Here is a 19,333-nt window from a genome sequence, read left to right on the forward strand (position 1 = left end):
CTCACAGGACTTCTCTGAGGAGTCAGAAATGAATCAAGCATAACTTTCAACCACTAAAATGAATTTTTCTGTTGAGGAATGCAAGTAAATAACTATAATTTGACATATTAATAAAAAAATATTAATGTGCTTTTTTTTCAGTTTTCTTGTAAATCAGTAAATTTGAAAATTCATGGATAACAATATTAATTATATTTTAGCATTAAAAATATCATTTGGGTTAAAGAACTTCTACATATTGGTGTATTAACCATTGCAGAAACATAAAAAATGATTTTGGTAATTACCAATGCTGTTAATTTAGGGCAGCTGTGGCATAAACCTTACTTTGGTTAGGGTTAGGGTGGTCTAATACATTTGTTAAACACTGTATATATATATATATATATATATATATATATATATATATATATATATGTGTGTGTGTGTGTGTGTGTGTATATATATATATTTATGTATGTATATATATATATATATATATCTCAGTTAAAGGCCTGCTATGTATGGACCTAAATTAAGAATAAAAGATAATAAAAGGTAATGAAATTACCATCCATTAAATTTCCAGTACGTTTACAATTTAAATTATTTATCATACATTACATATAGAGCATTTTGGCCAATTATAACACTGTTAAACAGAATGGATGGCTCTTGTTTTGAAATGGAGGCTTTTATTTTTAAATGCTCACCTTTCCCAATAGTCACATGACTTCCTTTTCCTCAAGAATTCCGGTAAATGAAGAAAACAAAACAAGGGAAACAAACAAAAATTGGACCCCATCTTTTAAAATGTTGTTCTTCGTTTTCTGTTTTTGTGACCACAATGAAAAAACGGAAAAATGTCTTTTTTTTTTTTTTTTTCGTTTTTTTCCATTTTTGGACAAATAAAAGAAAAAACAGAATAACGTGAGTTTCTCCCGTTTTTCAGTCTGGTTTCAACCAGGAAATGGATCTGTCAGAGAGTACACTGACATGTCATCTGCAAATCAGCTCTTCATACGGTGGGAGTTTTGTGTGTTAAACAACAAAAATGGAAACAAGGAAGTGGCTCTGAAGAGGATTAGGGCCACTAAAAAAAACTGAGACACACATTTTTTTTTTTCTTGTGATTAAAAAGTCGGAATTCTGAGTTTAAAGTCAGAATTCTGACTGATCCAGCTCTAATACCAGTCTGAAACCTGAGATTTGGGGATTTGTGGATTCTGATCCAATCCAGTCAGGCAGAGTGCCTTTATCAAGTATTAACAACGTGACTAACTGTACTGTGGTCCTAAAACTGCCATGTCTAAACTAGGTGACTTTTAAATTGGTGGCTCTTCCTCAGGTGATGAAGATGATGGGTCTGAATAATGCGGTCCACTGGGTGGCCTGGTTCATCACTGGCTTCGTCCAGCTGTCCATCTCTGTCACCGCTCTGACGGCCATCTTGAAGTATGGCCGCGTGCTGCTCCACAGTGACCCCTTCATCATCTGGCTCTTCCTCACCATCTATGCTGTGGCCACCATCATGTTCTGGTGAGATCTCAGGGGAAATCCTCAGTTTATACAACCAGTGATGTTTCAGTGCACTCTAAATATGACTTCTTTGATGGAGTTGAAAAGCAGCTCAAAAATCAGCTGATCTTCAGTTTCTGTCCTAAAGATGCGGTTTGCAAAACGTTGAGAGCACATGTAGCAGTTGCATTTGTGAATGTGGGCTGTTTGCCTGCATTCTTTCCTGATTAAAGACAAGAAATTACCCCATACTACTTAAGCTAATGCTTCTATAAGGGTTAGTGGTGCTCCATGTTAGACATGCATACATGAGGGCTTTCTGTTCCTACTCGTGTTCATTTTATTCCTTTTTCTGCATGTTCTCTCAAAGCTTATGAACACGGACCAAACCGTCCTATTGAGCAATGTAGCCAACAAGCCAAAGCAACAAACAACAAAGAAGATTCAATTTGAACTTTACCAGAACTTCCTGAGAAAATCTCGTGAATATAGTGTGGGTGGAGGATTCATTTTTCAACAGATGGGTTTGAGTTTGTGGGTGTGATGCTGGATCCTCTAAGGGCGAATCTATTTTCATGCACAAAGAGAGCTTTAATGGGCCATTATGCTGTGGACTAAAGCAACAGTAGAGCTCAGCCTTCTTGTAGCTGATGATCTGGGCCCTGTTTTGATGTAAAGTGCTCTTACTAAAGTGCATGATGCAAAGTGATTCTGGATGTGTCTGACCACATTTTTCTCTTCACACAGTGCATGACTCAGGCTGAAACCCAAGCACAGAGAGGAAAAAGTAGTTTGATTATACAGAAGTGTGATTTTCGAGTAACATGACTCAAACCAATCAGAGCATCAGCTCTCATTCCCTTAAAGGTAAAGTGTGCAAAATTGGGAATATTAAGCCCAGTCCACAATTAAGATTTGCAGTGTGACAGGTTTAAAGTTGCAGCTGCTTGCAACGGGCTGCTCTGCAACATTCAAAACACCTTCCAGTTCGTAATGCACTCAGTTTAAAGAGGGATAGTATTTTGCACATTGACTGCATAACATCAGGCCATGTTTTCACATGGAAACTTCAGCCTGTTCAAACTCCTGTCTCCTCCATCAGTTGTGCATTTAAGCATGATGTGCGTCTGGGAGGAGTAAGGAGTGCTTATTGGCTAAAATTTCCATGTGAAAACTTAATAGAAAAAGATTTATTCATTTCCACAATTTATAGCATGATTTCATCTAGCAATATTAACGTTTATAGCCTCTGAAATGAGATGTGTATTTTACTTTTCACATTTATCTGCTTGAAACATCCTGGTCTGACCTTCAGGGTCATCTAAAGCCCAAAACACACCGGAGCTATTCAACATGCCTAATGATCACCCTCGTTATTTTTTATGAGAGCACAGAAGAAGAAGAAATTTAGTGCCATCTTTTGCGGGAGGCCTTGGCTGCTGATGAAATACCAATATTCTCATCATTTTTCTTTTATTTTTTCACTAACCCAGTGAGGTGGGAAGCAAGCCCCGACAGGGCTCTGGCTTTGGCATTAAGCACCTGCAGTGCAGTACCCTTGCAAAGCAGATGGATACGCCAGCTTCCGTGTTTCTCACTGGTGAATCCATCTTGCAAAGCTCCCGTCTGAACCGTTTGGACCTGGTTAGAAAGTGACCAATCAGCGTCGAGGGACAGTACTGAGTACCGCGAGGCGGAGTCATGACATAAGCAAGCAGCAACAAAAGGCTGGTGCAGTTATGGCGGAAGACATGAGCGTGGATACTGCTAAATGCTAGTTTTATCAGAACTTGACAACATTTCTTTGTTAAAAGAAGAACAAAGAATAGAAGTGAGTCGTTTTCTTTTCAAAAACATCAAAATTCGTGTACTGACATGTCTACATTTGCCATGGTTCGCGTTATGCAGTTTTCTATGGAGTTTACTCCTCCAGTAGAGGCGCGGCTCGCTGGCAGCTACTTCACATGTTTTGTCGCTCTGATTGACCCGTAAAAATGTGACAGACAGAACATTCATCCAATCACCCTTTGAGTTTTTTTTAAAGCCTCTGCCCTTTCCCAAACACTTCGTATGTGTTGTATGATTGTTTTTCCAGATGGATGTGTGAAACAAATCCGTCTGGCATGCCAGGTTAGCAGCTCAGTGGGTTTTGGGCTTGACAGTCAGATTCTAGATTGCGATGATCACTTCTGGTGGAAATCATGGCTGTACTTCCCTTCTGAAGTACTGTAGAGACATGCGGGATGCAAAAATGCAAGAGACAACCCCCTGTATGTGTGAACAAAAGTCTTATTCTGTTAATTAAAATTAAAAAAATATATATATTCTGGTGAATAAAAACTAATTTTTATAGGCTTATTTCTAAATTTTAGTTTTTTCTGCTAAATGCTACAGGCTAAATATGACACACTGTGCCTTTAAGAGAGAGGGGCTCCTGCAGGTTGTTGTGTTGGTATTTACCCAGGGAATATTAGGAGGCTCCTGGAGCTGGATCGTTCACACTCCTCCTTTTATTGTGTCACTGAAAAAACAGAACACACATGTGACCCTGTCAAAAATAAGTTAATGGCACACCAAAGTCATTTTTTATTGGACATGCAGAGTCATTCACTGATACATTCCTACTACATCGGAAGTGATTAAAAAATAACCTGATCACTCACGTTAATTTTTTTTTAATCAAGTGAGCAAAGGATGAAAAAATGAGAGCTGTGTCAAGTTAGACAAGACACCTGTGTTGCAGGATTAGATGTTTTATACTGGATGAATGATGGGACCATTTCTGTTTGTTTTTTGGTCTTCTTTACCTCTGAAACAGCTGCAAGCGGGGTACACCCTGGACTGGTCGCCAGTCAATCTCAGGGCTGACATAGAGACAGACAACCAGGCACACTCATACTCACACCTACAGTCAATTTAAAGTCACCAGTTAACCTAATGAGCATGTTTTTGGTGGTGGGAGGAAGCTGGAGTACCTGGGGAAAAACCACTCATGCACAGAGAGAACATGCGAACTCTGCACAGACCGGGAAGCGAACTAGGAACCTTCTTGCTGTGAGGCAACAGCGCTAACCGCTGCATTGCCATGCAGACCACAGTGACCTTTTCCCAGCTGTTAAATACTTTATGTACAAGGACTCAGATCTAGGGTCTGTTATAACAAAGCATTCATCCCATAGGGATGGTTCCAACCTCGGGGTCGCAAGACTCTGAGAGGGGGTCTTCAGATGCCCTAAAAAACTAAGAATATTTTTAAAGTTACTCTGTTGCCACTTCATGCCAATGTTGTCACATTTCTTACCCCTTTTCATCATTTTTTTCCCACCAATTTTAACACATTTTTGCCATTTAACACCTATTTTGGTCAGTTTTAAACTCTTTCCACCACTTTTTTTCTGCCTGTTTTTGCCACTTACAAACCAATTCTTGCCACTTAAGCTTAATGTTGCCTCTGTTGACCCATTATTGTCACTTTTAACCCTTTTTACACCCAATTTTTCCCATTTTAACCACATATCACTATTTGATATGCCCATTTATTGTAGTTTAACTAATTTCTGCCAATATACGCCTTTTTTCTTTCTCAGTTAACCCTTTTTTGTCAGTTTATATCAATTTTCCATCCCATTTTTGCCAACTTAAAGCCATCTCATCCACATTTTAACTCCCTTCAACCAGTATTTATGCACATTTTTGCCATTTTTATCTAATTTTTGCCTCTTCTAACCCATTTTTGCCATTTTTATCTAATTTTTGCCCCTTCTAACCCATTTCTGCTACTATTAAAATCCAACTTCGCCACCTTTTCCACCATTTTTTGCCATTATTAAACCATTTTAGCAATTTTTAAACCATTTTCGTTTTTTTTTTTTTTTTTTCTGGCAATAAGAATATACATTTTTAAGGCTTTTTAGTACACACATGGATAAATAAAGATACTTGTTTCATTTGATAAGAGAGGTTGTTATTCAGGCTAAATATAAAATATGGGTTTCATAGCTAACTTTACAATGGACCATGGTTTTGTTGACCTCCATGGGCCCCCAGTTTGGCTGGGTGCCAGAAGGCTCTCCCATTTATCCCCTTTGTGGACGGCCTTGTCTGCACATGACTATTCTGAGTTGTGCATGGCTGTTCAACCACCTTTGGGTACAGTGGGGGTCCCCAGTCTCTGGCACCTTTATTTTGGGGGCCGTGGCTGAAAAGGTTGAGAATCACTACCAAAGAGTATAGCAGCATCTTTTAGCCCAATCCAGTTCTAGCTTCTTATCTTGAATAAACTCTACTCTTTCTGTTTGGTGAAAGGTTACAAATCAACCGAGTCAAATTTAGGAGTAAATCATCATTAGTGCTGTTGGATCATTAAGAGAATATTTAAGAATTTCTTTGACTACTAACTGATAAAAATCTTGTGTACATCCTGCTTGTATCACAGTTTTTTGGTGTCAGTGATCTACTCCAAGGCCAAGCTGGCTTCAGCATGTGGAGGAATCATCTACTTCCTCAGCTATGTCCCCTACATGTATGTGGCCATCAGGGAGGAGGTGGCTCACGATAAGATCACAGCATTTGAGAAATGCATCGCAGTAAGCCCCTTTACCTTTACCCAGTTCTGTTTCAGTCTACCTACACCTGAGCTCTGATTGGCTCATTGCTGTGAAGGTAACCCAGAGGATGGAGACGGGTGTAAATTCTTTCTCTCTCTGTCCTCTTCAGTCTCTGATGTCAACCACTGCCTTCGGCCTGGGCTCCAAGTATTTCGCTCTGTATGAGGTTGCAGGAGTCGGCATCCAGTGGCGGACCATCAGCCAGTCACCAGTGGAGGGTGATGACTTTAACCTAGGCCTGTCCATGATGATGCTCATCATCGATGCCGGCGTGTATGGTGTGCTCACCTGGTACATCGAGGCTGTGCATCCTGGTAGGAAAACATTTCTTTTCAATTTCCATCATCCTGCTATTGTTCTTAGGGTGCATGGATGAGCTCTGGGCTCTTTGATAAGTTTTCTATTTTACATCAGAAATGCTGCCTATTTGATTAAACTAACGTACAGAGGCTGGATATCTGAGTGGGTTACATCACTGAATTTGGAATAGGAGATTAATGGTTTGAAACCCAGTCAGTGCATGACCAGTATCCAATTTGGGCGGTTGGACAAGGTCCTTAACTCCTGGAACACCTGTCTACCTACCCCCAAAAAGCATCTGCTAAATGACATTGTAAATCAGGGTTGTCAAACTCAACCACAGCAGGGGCCGGATTCTGGATTTAGGTCTAACCTGAGGGCCTACGAGGGTCAACATTAACCATAAACTGTCAACCTCATTTTCACCAGTGGTAAAATATGAAAAAAAAAACAGCACTAATGATAAATCTTTTAGAAGTCAAAAAAGTCAAAATGGTAAGTTTAAACACTCAAAATCTGAGATTAAAAGGCCAACTTATAAGTTCTACAGGTCAGAACACGATATTAAAAATAGAAAAATAATGTTTTTAAAGAGTAAATATATATGAATAGAAAGTTGAAATCATAAGTTTGGAAGGTCAAAATGTTACATAAAACTAACTTTAAAAATCAAAATATGACTTAAAATTTTAAATTGTGAGTCTGATAAGTCAAAATATGGGATAACTAGAAAAGCAGTCAGAGAGCGCAGACCTCCACCATTAGCCCTATCTCCCAAAAGTGAAGAATCCTGTAGAAAAATTCCCAGATCCAGACGGTGATCTAGATCACTCCCAAAATCAAATCACTTCTTCCTTATGCCATTTCTGACATTTCCTGAAAATTTCATCAAAATCTCTCCATAACTTTTTGAGTAATGTTGCTAACAAACAAACTAACAAACTAACTAACAAACCCTGCCAATCACATAACCTCCTTGGTGGAGGTAATAAAGCCAAAGTCAGGGGTTGAAAATGTCAAAATATGAGCAAAAATTCAAAATAATGACTTAAAAAGTTAAATATATGACTTACATTTAAAATAATGAATCTAAAAGGTCAAAACACAATATAAAAAGTCTAAATTACAAGTATAAAAGGTCAAAATACAGTATAAAAAGTCAAAATTACGAGTATAAAAGGTCAAAATACAATATAAAAAGTCGAAATTATGAGTATAAAAGGTCTAAATATGATATAAAAAGTCAAAATTACTTATTTAAAATGTCAAATGAAAAAATACAGGCCATGAGTTTAAAAGGACAAAATATGGGATTCAAAGGCCAAAATAATGAGTTAAAAAGGTAAAAATACGACTTAAAATTTAAGATTGTGAATCTAAAAGATAAAAATGTGACATATAAAGTCCAAATTTTTAGTTTTAAAGGTCAAAGTTTGAAATTAAAAGCCAAAATCGCAAGTTTGAATCATAATCTCAAGATGCAAAATTCTGACTTATCTAATTTTTCTCACTCTTAACTTTTCGGGTTTTTATAACTTAATAAGGGCATTTTGAATAATCAAGGTTAAGGCCTGTCAGGATACTGGAGGAAATCTGCAGACCTCATACTGGTGGGCCAGTTATAATAGAAATATGATCTTGCAGGCTGGGTCTAACCATTCAGCGGGCCAGATCTGGCCCCCAGGCCTTGAGTGTGACACCCCTGTTGTAAATAATTTACATTTAAATTTGCCAGCTTGGTTGATTTTGCAAACAATGAATTTTGGGGTACTTTGGTAACAAAGCATGCTATCTTTTCTCAGCTCGGTAAAAAAGGACCAACATGTGAGTGACATTTGAAGGCTCTTTTAAATAAGAACAACTCAGAGTACTGTTTTGTCTGCTACTGTGTTTACTCAGTCAGGTTATACAATTACAGAGCCAGAGATTCATGCCCAACTTCACCGACAACAGCATGTCTTTTCTATGTCGCTACCCAACCAGTACTCATGACCAAATCGAACATGTTGAACAGAGTTACTCAACCCTGCTCAACCAAAGAGCCAAACTGTTAAAAAATGCTTTTGCAAGAGCCATACTGTAAGTGGTGAAAAGTGGCAAAACTGGGTTAAAATGGCATTAAAAATGAGTTACAGGTGGCAAAAATGGTCAAAAAATAGCAAAAACATGGCAAAAATAAATGTAGTAGTGACTAAACGGAAAAAAAGGTAGGACGAAAGGCAAAAAGCAGCAAAGAGTATCAAAAAAAGGGGAAAAGAGTGGCATGTAGGCAGCTTTAATGGGCCGAAAGTGGCAAATAACTACAAAAAAACTGCAAAAAGCAGGTTAAAAGAGGCAACAAAACTTGATATTATGGGATAAAAGTGGCAAAAGAAGTGTCAAAAGCAGGCTTAAACAGTGAAAATGGACTAAAATTAGCAAAAAAATAGCAAGTAAGGGAAATGGAAATATACAGACAAAAAATAAAGGTTGCCAATTAAAGCCAACTGAAACAAATTGATTACACATGTGGCTCTAGAGCCACAGGTTGAGCACCACTTTGTTAGAAGGAAGAAATGACTGTAAACATAACGTACAATATGTGCTGTCCCAAAGCCCTCGCTGAAAGCTGATGTGTTTCTTCTCTAAAATAGGAATGTATGGACTGCCACGCCCATGGTACTTCCCTCTGCAGAGATCCTATTGGTCAGGTAGCGGGCGTGTGGAGACATGGGATTGGCCGTGGTGTGGAGGCGGAGCGACCAGGCTCAGTGTGATGGAGGAGGATCAAGCATGTGCCATGGACCAGAGGAGATCAGGTAAGGTTGGATTAAGTTAAAACACAGCATCATTTCTAGCCATAAAAATCATCCTGATTCCTTTCCCTTCATCGTGGCTCTCAGCAGATCCTTTAGAAACTTCATCTTCAGTCGTTTAAGTGATGATAAACCCTGAGGGTCTTTGTTTTTCTCATGAGATGTTTTTGGAGAATGTGTTGTGGGCTAATAGAAACAAACTGTGACCCTTCAGTCTTTCCATAGTCACAGTCAGTGAACCATTTAGAGTAGCACAGTAAAAGAGATCCTGTATCAGAGTCTTAAGGGGGTTTTATCCAGTGTTTTCTGTTGTGCTATTGCAACACCAGAGGAGATGCGGGGTATCGAGGAGGAGCCGAGTCACCTGCCGCTGGTCGTGTGTATTGACAAACTGACCAAAGTTTACAAAACCGGCAGCAAACTGGCCTTGAACAAGCTGAGCCTGAACCTCCATGAAAACCAGGTGGTCTCCTTCCTTGGACACAATGGAGCCGGCAAGACCACCACCATGTGAGTAGGACTTGTGTGTCTACTCTGTGTTAAAACAAGTCTGACCTTCTTGTTGATCTTTGGCTGCTCCCGATTGAAGCAAAGAGAATTAGCAATTAGAGCATCTGATTGGCCGACCAAAAAACAAAGACTTAAGTTATCGTCTTTTGCTTCTGGTGTCAAAATGGAGGTCCAGTAGAAACACTGCTACATCATTTATCACAAAAATATTATTCACATTATCATGGATTTATCTATTTCAGGCATGTCAAACCCAAGGCCCCTTTCTTTCAGGATACTGGAGTAAATCTGCAGACCTCATACTGGTGGGCTAGTTATAATAGAAATATGATCTTGCGGGCCGGATTTAACCATTCCACGGGCCAGATCTGGCCCCCGGGCCTTGGGTTTGACACCCCTGGGTCAACCTGAAGAAGATCCAGAAGTAACCAGCTTAAAGGGGCTGGGATACTGGGATAGGGAGAACAGTCCAGTTAAAAGTCCATGACTTTAACATAATGAATACCTCTCGCTTCTCACAGGTCCATCCTGACAGGCTTGTTCCCACCCACGTCAGGCTCAGCCACCATATATGGTCATGACATCCGCACAGAGATGGAACGTATCCGTCAGAACCTTGGCATGTGTCCACAGCACAACGTCCTGTTTGACAAGCTGAGCGTGGAGGAACACCTGTGGTTCTATTCCAGACTGAAAGGGATGGCTGAGGAAGACATACGCAAGGAGATGGACAAGTCAGTATATGGCGCCTAAGCCAAAATACAAAGAAAAGCTTTATTTGGCTGCTTTACTTAAAATCTAGACCACATAATCATGCCTACATCTGTATATTTGCAAACCAAAGTTCTAAAAAAGTCGAGATGTTGTGTAAAAAATTTGAAAAAGATGAACAGAATAGGGATTTGCAAATCTCTTCCACACTACATTCAGCAGAATACAGCTCAAAGATGAGATATTTAATGGTCAAACTGATCAAATCTAATGTCTCAAGTAAATATGCACACATTTTGACTTTGATGCCTGCCACACATCCCATTAAAAAAACTGGGACAGGAGCAAGAAAAGACTGGAACAGTTGTACAATGCTCAAAGAAACACTTGGAACTTTCTACAGGTAAGAAGGTGAATTGGTAACAGGCATAGCTGTGGGAAGATTTTTCAGATGGGGGTTGCTGCTCTCAAAGCCCATATCCTGTCCAACATAAAATATAAAATCTAATAATTTAGTAATAATCTAAATGTTTAATACTAACTTTAAGTAAAATACAAATAATGTTAAGTTAAATATCTAAGTAAGTAAACCCACACAACATACAATGGGTACGAAAAGTATTCACAGACCATCTTTGTTAATTTGCAGCCATTTGCTAAAATCATGTAAGTTGATTTTTTTTTCCTCATTAATGTGAACACAGCAGCCCATTTTGACAGAAAAAACAGAATTGTAGACATTTTTGCAAATTTATGAAAGAACAAAAACTGAAATATCACATGGCCATAAGTTTTCAGACCCTTTGCTCAGCATTGAGTAGAAGCACCCTTTTGAGCTAAAACAGCCATGAGTCTTCTTGGGAATGATGCAAAAAGTTTTTCACACCTAGATTTGGGGATCCTCTGCCAGTCCTTGTCAGGTTGGATGGTGAGCGTTGATGGACAGACATTTTCGGGTCTCTCCAGAGATGTGCAGTTGGGTTTAAGTCAGGGCTCTGGCTGGGCCATTCAAGAACAGTCACAGATTTGTTCCTAAGCCTTTCTTTTGTTTTTTTTAGTTGTGCCTGGGTCATTGTCTTGTTGGAAGGTGAACCTTTGGCCCTGTATGAGGTCCTGAGCACTCTGGAGAAGGTTTTCTTTCAGGATATCTCTGTACTTGGCCACATTCATCGTTCCTTCAATTGACTTCCTGTCAGCCTGCTAGCTAGCATTCCGGCTGACAGAAACGGAGCCTCTGCCTGCCGAGCTATCTGTCAATCAAATGAGACGCCCCAATCAGCTTTCATCCTAAATATCAGCCAAACGATCGTGGTACAACCCCCCCCCCCCGTACAGTGGGAGCACAATAAGACACTAGCTAATGAGACATGTTTGGTGTTTTGAACCAGGCTGTAAACCAGTTTATTTTGTGTCTCAAAACCGGCTGTTTAACATGTGCAGACGGAACTTCCGGTTTTCCTGCAGCTAGCCTCAAGCGGACAGTCGCGGTATAGCAATTTTTGGCACTTCCGCAAAGGCTTCATTTTTTTAGAACCGGAGGTTGCCACTTGGAGCCAACAGATGTGAGGAGACTCATGCAAAATATAAAGATTCTTAATTCTTTAACAACTTTTGTGTCCTAAAAGTAGTGAAATATTCAGACAAACTTTTTTCAGTTACAAAGGAAAGGCAGCAGGCAAGAATTTTATAAAGTTTTCTTCTAAGGCGGTTTCACACACCACTTATGGATGGTCCATTTCCACAAAGCAAGCCAGCTTGGATTGGATCAACTGGATAGTTTTGTCATGGTTAAGCTAATTAAACTCTGTGACTACTTATATTTCCTAGTCTTGCTCCTTGTGAGGGGAAATCCGTCTCTATTAAGAGATCCAGACCATTTGGCTCAGCTCAGTAGAGCTAACAGCTCTTCATTTAGTAGCAGCTTGGCTTTAAAAATGAGGAATAAATATCAATGATGGATGAATGAAATTAAACTGGCACGCAAACAGAAACTATTTAATCTGTCTCCCAGTCCCTGACCCCCATCAGACATTTGTAGTCACATGATTGCAAACAGCATTATGGCTGAAAAGGATTTGCAGATCCCTGTAATGCCATTTATACACAATTCTAGATAATTCTTTCTCAGAATTGAGTCTTCTGATGGCATAAGGTCTTTGCAACCTAATGTGTCTCAGCACTTAATACTGGTATATTTAAAAATGAGTGTTTTCAGCCCCCAGACTCTTACAGAGTGTTGTTAGAACAAAAGGTGGTGGAACACAGTGGTTAACACCTTCCTGACCCAACTTTTTTGGAACATGTTACAGTCATGAACTCTTTTTTTGAATAATAAATGGCCTCTTTGTGCATGTTTTTGTTCAGGATGATTGTTGACTTGGAGTTATCAAACAAGCGTCACAGCTTGGTGCAGACTTTATCTGGTGGTATGAAGAGGAAGCTCTCAGTGGCTATCGCCTTTGTTGGCGGCTCCCGGGCTGTCATCCTGGATGAACCCACAGCCGGTGTGGACCCCTATGCTCGCAGAGCAATCTGGGACCTCATCCTCAAGTACAAACAGGGTGAGCAAAGGCCAGAGCCTGAACTTTGAATCAGATGTTCATCAGAGAAGATTTTAGCTGTCACAGGCCATAAGGTACAGTAGATCACAGTTCTCACATCTTTGACTGTTTAAGAGTGAGTTTTCTCTGCCTCAGGCCGGACCATCCTGCTGTCCACACACCACATGGATGAAGCTGACCTTCTGGGGGATCGAATCGCCATCATCTCACATGGGAAACTAAAGTGCTGCGGCTCGCCACTCTTTTTAAAAAGCACCTACGGAGACGGATACAAACTGACACTGGTGAAGAAGCAAAGTGAAGGTCGAGGTGAGTCTTCTCTGTGTAATGAGCTGTAAAAATCTAAGATGGGCATGAGGACTTACATGTAGAAAACATCATTAGACATCGTTTATGATGAGTTTGAAGTTAGAATAACTAAACTCAATACGTGCCACAGGTGTGATGGAACTTTTAATGGTTGGTCTAACTCAGGGATGTCAAACTCCATCACAGCAGGGGCCAGATTCTGAATTTAGGTCTAACCCAGTGATACTCAACGCGTGGGTCCAGGTTGCAATGTTAAATGAGGTCAGAAAAGCTGCTTTAAACTAGCTGCAAAAACTACAGCAGCCAAAGCTGCACACACAGTACTTCCGTCAAGCCCTTCACAATAAAGTCAGAGGCTGTTATTTTTCTGAAACACTTTTATTGTGAATGCCTTCACCAGGAAACATATTCAAGTCATTGGCAGCTTAACACACCTCACCATGATAGAGAAATGAAATGTGAAACTTAGAGTGCAGTTAGACAGTGTTAATTTAGTCGACTAAAACTCTGACTAAAAATGTTCCTTGACAGCCTTTTTTCCATGACAAAAACTACACTAAAACTAACAGAAATAGATCTGTGATGACTAAAACTGACAAAAACTAAGTTAAGTTTTCGCCAAAATGACTAAAACTAGACTAAAATGTAATGTAGTTTCATTGTTTTGAATCCAGACATTCAAAATCTGTGATATTTCTCCACTGTGGGTAAATCTGTCAAAAAGAACTTAGCTATCTATTCTGCCTCTCAGCTGTAGAAAGCAGAAACCCCAGGTTTGGCAGGGTGCAGAGAACACACTACCATGATTTGGTACCAGATTCAGGCAGGAAAATAAATGCTTGAACTAAAAATCAAGGCTAAAATGTGAGGACATTTTATGGACTAAAACTAGACTAAAATGTTGTGAGTTTTCATCAACTAAAACTAGACTAAAACTAAAAAGGGTAGAAATGACTAAAATGTGATTAAAACTAAAATGCATTTCTTTCAAAGACTAAAACTAAGACTAAAATTAAAAATAGCTGCCAAAATTAACACTGTTAGACAGAAGTGAACCTAGAGAGCCTTAAAAAAAACATAACATTTTTTTCTGTGTTTTTATGTGTAGACATAAATTGAGTATGTCATCAAAGGTCTGTTTTATGGGGAGAAGGGGGTTAATAACACTTGAATTTAGATTGAAAAGCATTATCCCTTTTTAATTTTGTAATATCGCAATATAATACCATTACCATCAAAGGCACAAAAAAATACCGTGATATGATTTTTAGGCCATGTCGCCCAGGCCTACTTTCTGAAGATAATTAGAAAATCACCTCATCCAGTCATCCAAGTAAGTTTCTGGCTGTGGTTTTATTCTTCTAATGGCTGATAAATACACAAGCTGCAGTATATGTATGTATGTTTACTTTATGAAAACACTGTGTCAGCTGTTGAAGTGGAAAACTGAGCTGAAATAACCAATTTTTAGTTGAGTTAGCTGTTGTTTCCTCTGCCGAAGCCACAGACTCAAACAGCTGATCAGGAGATGAGGATAAACTGAGGGATAGCGCTGCTCCGCTACAGCAAAAAATATCACAATTATTTCGATAGGTTTGGGGTTATAAATAGGTGTGAGGTTATAGATATTTCTTGATAAGCATTACACTTGGCGATGTGGCTATTCTAGGATGCCCATTCCCTTCCACAAGCCTACTTGGAAAGCATCAAGCAGGAACAGCACACATTCCTGGCTTCCTATGCATACGTGAAAAACCTGAGACAGGATGAGAAGCAGCAAAAAACATAGAGTAGAGCAGTCATCAGTGACAACAGAATGGCACTGATGTCATGGCACAGAGAAGCTTAAATATGACCGACTTAGTGGGATTGGCCAATAGCGTGCTTAGAAGTGAATCAGCTGGCTGTCAGCTGATCAGAGTTTGAGATGATCTGCTGATCTCAATAATATGGCAGCACTTGAGTATATGCTCAGTTTATTCAACTTAACCACCCTTTAAAAGAAAAATTAATTAATTTAAATGGATGAACAGTTGTTTAGTAGTTCAGTCATTGAAATTAATGTTTTGTTGATGACTCTTGATTCTGCAGAAAGATCCAATCTTTAAAGGGCGCAGTTTTTAAATTAAAGGTCTTTCTGTCTTCAGCTCCATTTTTTTCTTTCTCTCTGTTTTTTTTCTCTCAATCATGACCTTGTGTACCCCTCCCTGTCCTTCAGGTCAGGGCATCCAGCTGCAGCCTCCCTCTTCTCTGTCTCCGTCCTCTTCTTTGTCGCCTTGCTCAGAGGCTCGAGTCACTCAGTTTATTCGCCAGTTTGTGGCTTCTTGCCTGCTGGTGTCTGACTCCAACACGGAGCTGTCCTACGTGCTGCCATCGGAGGCTGTGAAGAAGGGCTGCTTTGAGAGGCTATTTCAGGTAAACCTTCCATACATATGCGAAAAACGACCCCAGTCACTGGCTTAACCTAATCATAGAACACAGAGGTTTTGAATCATGCAGGAAACAAATTTAAGCTCTGTTTATGCTGCGAAAAGAAAAAAAGTCTGGCAACAATTCTAACCAGGTTTGTCAAATAAAGCAGACTTAACACAAAACCAGACACACAACTAAATTCATATTGAAAGTGGTGCAGAAATGCATTGACTAGTTTCATAAAACAAATCAGAGTTTGTACTACACTTCTTCCAAGCGGGGAGATCCAGCCTAACTTGGGGGCGGGGCTAATTTCCCCACATGACATCATGGGGGGAAAATCTGAGAACGGCTTGTTTTATCACACATTTTCTGAAAGGTGGAGAAAGAGAGGGTTGGGGTGTGTGTGGGATTTTCTGATTCTTGGGGGGATTGTGGACAGGCCAGGGGCATATATTTTTGTTAGAAGAGCCTGAAAAGGGGATTTTTGCATAATATATCCCCTTTAAACAGCTGTCTCCTGTTGTGAACAGGCTCTGGAGCAGAGTTTGGACAGCCTTGCTCTGACTAGCTTCGGTGTGATGGACACCACGCTGGAAGAAGTTTTCCTCAAAGTGTCTGAAGAGGACCAGTCTCTGGAGAACAGTGACGCTGGTGTGAACATGACCCTCTCCTCCACACCAATAGTTTTTCACGAGTCAGCCAGAACTTTCTCCATAAGAACAATTTGTGCTAAATGTGCAGCATTGAAGTAAAAGTTCTGACATTTTAACTAAATTAATGATTCGACTCCAGGCTAGGATAATGACTTCTCTCTCTTTGGGCAGACATGAAGGGCTCCCCTGGGGGCAGCTCAGTGGGGAAGTCCTCCGTGGGTTCAAGCGGGGGTCCACAAAGCGAGACGGGCCCTGCGGTGGAGGGTGATAAGCCAGAGGTAGAGCTGAGTAATCTGGTGATGTGCTCGAGGCTGAGCCAGAGCCAGTCCTCCCTGAAATCCTCCTCGTCTGTGGGATCAGTACGAGGAGATGAGGGGGGACTCTATGCGGATTTCTACGGAGATTACTGTCCACTCTTCGACAACGGCCAGGAGTCGGACTCAGCCAGCCTGAGGGGTAAGATGTCTCAGTGGCAGATGAGCTGACTCTACATTCCCATTACCAAGCATCCTGACAGCTTCAGCATGGAGATGTTGGCTGATAAATCCCATTTTATAACATACCTTTAAGCTTTCACTGCTCACATCCATCATGAATGATTTTGCTCATAGTTATTAATGGTTATAGAAGAAAAATAGTTTATCTCTGTGATCAGTAAAAAAAGGAGCAAACTGCAAAACTTTTCGGGCATGTGTCTGAATATCATTAGAGCTATATGTTTTGGAAATCAAACCTTGAGACAGAGCTAATGATAACAAAAAAGAACAATGATGCACCCCGTTAAAGGGCATCAGAGATTTCAGGATGTCACATGACTCTGTCTGTCTTATTATAGGAATTTGATTTGCATACTAAAATCATGATTAAACTCCTATGAATATTTCATTCAAAGGTTTTTTGGAAGGATCATTTGTTTTAGAGCTCTTTTGTTTGAAATTAAGCAATGAAAATAATTTAAATTAATATGAATTTTAGAAGAAAAAACTAAAATTCTGGCTCTGGAGAATCATCCAGAAACATGGATTGCAACTGATACCCTTTAATTAGGGGGCCACTGACTCAGGAGGTAGAGTTGGTGGTCTAGCAGACGGAACATCATGGTGTTGATCTGAACAGTGAGAGTCAAGCCTGTTTCAGACTGGAAAGGTGTGCCTGTTAACAAGTCAGGGCTTTCAGGGCAGGGAGAATCTCAGGATTAGAAGCTTGTGTATTTTTTGTAAGCTAGGTACATCTCTTAGCCAAAACAGACAGGACAAGGATTGATAGAGAAATAAACCTCTGGTGTACTCAGTAACAGACATCTAAAAGGTAGACAACGGAAAACAGCAGCAGTTCATGACAGACACTTTGTGAGAACTGTAAAGAAAGACCCTTGAACAGCTGTTAGTGACATCAGCAACTACCTCCAGAGGACAGGAGTGAAGGTATTACCATCTAATGTTAGTGACATCAGCAACAACCTCCAGAGGACAGGAGTGAAGGTATCACCATCTACTGTTAGTTAAATCAGCAACATCCTCCAGAGGACAGGAGTGAGGGCATCACCATCTACTGTTAGTGACATCAGCAATGACCTCCAGAGGACAGGAGTGAAGGCATCACCATCTACTGTTAGTGACATCAGCAACTACCTCCAGAGGACAGGAGTGAAGGCATCACCATCTACTCTTAGTGAAATCAGCAATTACCTCCAGAGGACAGGAGTGAAGGTATCACCATCCACTGTTAGTGACATCAGCAACATCCTCCAGAGGACAGGAGTGAAGGTATCACCATCCACTGTTAGTGACATCAGCAACATCCTCCAGAGGACAGGAGTGAAGGTATCACCATCGACGGTTAGTGACATCAGCAACATCCTCCAGTGGACAGGAGTGAAGGCATCACCATCAAGTGTTGGCATACAACCTCATGAACAGAAGTACAGAAGCTACATCAGATGATGCAAACCACTCATTAGCAAGTCGATCAGATGGCCAGGCTGTAATTTGCCCAAAAGTCCAGAGATTAGTCTTAAAAATCAAAGTGTAATTAGGGATAACCAAGAAACCTGCATCACATATCATTATGTCACTGGGCGTTGTTGCATCAGCAGAGTGTGACTGTGTGTGGATGTGTATGAATAGGATTCGTTAATACTGAGCGCGTCTGCATAGCAGCCTTCACCATCTCTATCTAGATGGGTCTGAATGGGTATGACCCATAAAGTGATGTCAAAGTGTTTTGAGTAGTCATATGACGAGGGAAGCATTATACAAGATAAAGCTGATTCACCCTTACCCTCTGACCCTTTAACCCCACAGATGCAGAGAACCTGTCGTCCCCGGAGCCCGAGGTCCTGGAGGGGCAGGGCAGCTTCAAACTGGAGGGGTGGTGGTTAAAGCTTAGTCAGTTTCATGGCCTCATCGTGAAACGGTTCCACTGTGCCAAGAGGAATACTAAAGGCCTCTTCTCTCAGATCCTCTTGCCTGCCTTCTTCGTCTGTGTGGCCATGACCGTGGCGCTGTCTGTGCCTGAGATCGGTGAGAGCTTTTATGCATGGTTATACACGGTAGGCTCATCTAAGGACCAGAATTTAAAACATTAATTAAATTAAAATTAGGCATGCCCATCATTCATTGGGTACTGGATTGAAAACTAACTAGCATAAAGAACCAAAAAGATCTGTGAAGATGATTCGACTGTACTTTTTTGTAGGTCCCCATAGCACTGCTTTATAGAAGTGTTTAAGAAACTATTTAAAACAACAAAGTGACTTAAGAGGCCTTTTTTATCTCACAATAACAGACTCTAACTGATGGATGGATTTTCTGTCTGTTTTTTAGGGGATCTGCCCCCTTTGATCTTGTCCCCCTCTCAGTATCACAACTACACCCAACCCCGGGGCAACTTCATCCCATATGCCAACGAAGACAGACCTCAGTACAGGTAAGACAGCACGCAGACTTTACTTATGGTGGTCTTAATCCTGTGGT

General features: G+C 40.4%; 1 protein-coding gene across 3 annotated transcripts in view; it reads left to right on the top strand.

Annotated features, from left to right (window-relative positions):
• Positions 1-19,333, top strand: part of abca2 (ATP-binding cassette, sub-family A (ABC1), member 2) — a 144,187-nt gene that overhangs the window by 92,367 nt on the left and 32,487 nt on the right. For all 3 annotated transcript variants that reach the window (XM_041786929.1, XM_041786930.1, XM_041786931.1), the window contains 13 exons: positions 1,328-1,518; positions 5,933-6,083; positions 6,214-6,418; positions 9,038-9,202; positions 9,529-9,709; positions 10,231-10,443; positions 12,785-12,981; positions 13,117-13,290; positions 15,509-15,705; positions 16,236-16,356; positions 16,530-16,814; positions 18,662-18,880; positions 19,184-19,286. In XM_041786929.1, coding sequence (XP_041642863.1) covers positions 1,328-1,518; positions 5,933-6,083; positions 6,214-6,418; positions 9,038-9,202; positions 9,529-9,709; positions 10,231-10,443; positions 12,785-12,981; positions 13,117-13,290; positions 15,509-15,705; positions 16,236-16,356; positions 16,530-16,814; positions 18,662-18,880; positions 19,184-19,286 — 2,402 coding nt within the window. The remainder of the gene's footprint in view (positions 1-1,327; positions 1,519-5,932; positions 6,084-6,213; positions 6,419-9,037; positions 9,203-9,528; positions 9,710-10,230; positions 10,444-12,784; positions 12,982-13,116; positions 13,291-15,508; positions 15,706-16,235; positions 16,357-16,529; positions 16,815-18,661; positions 18,881-19,183; positions 19,287-19,333) is intronic.

This window comes from Cheilinus undulatus, linkage group 5 (genome assembly GCF_018320785.1).
Source record: "Cheilinus undulatus linkage group 5, ASM1832078v1, whole genome shotgun sequence".
NCBI lineage: Eukaryota > Metazoa > Chordata > Actinopteri > Labriformes > Labridae > Cheilinus > Cheilinus undulatus.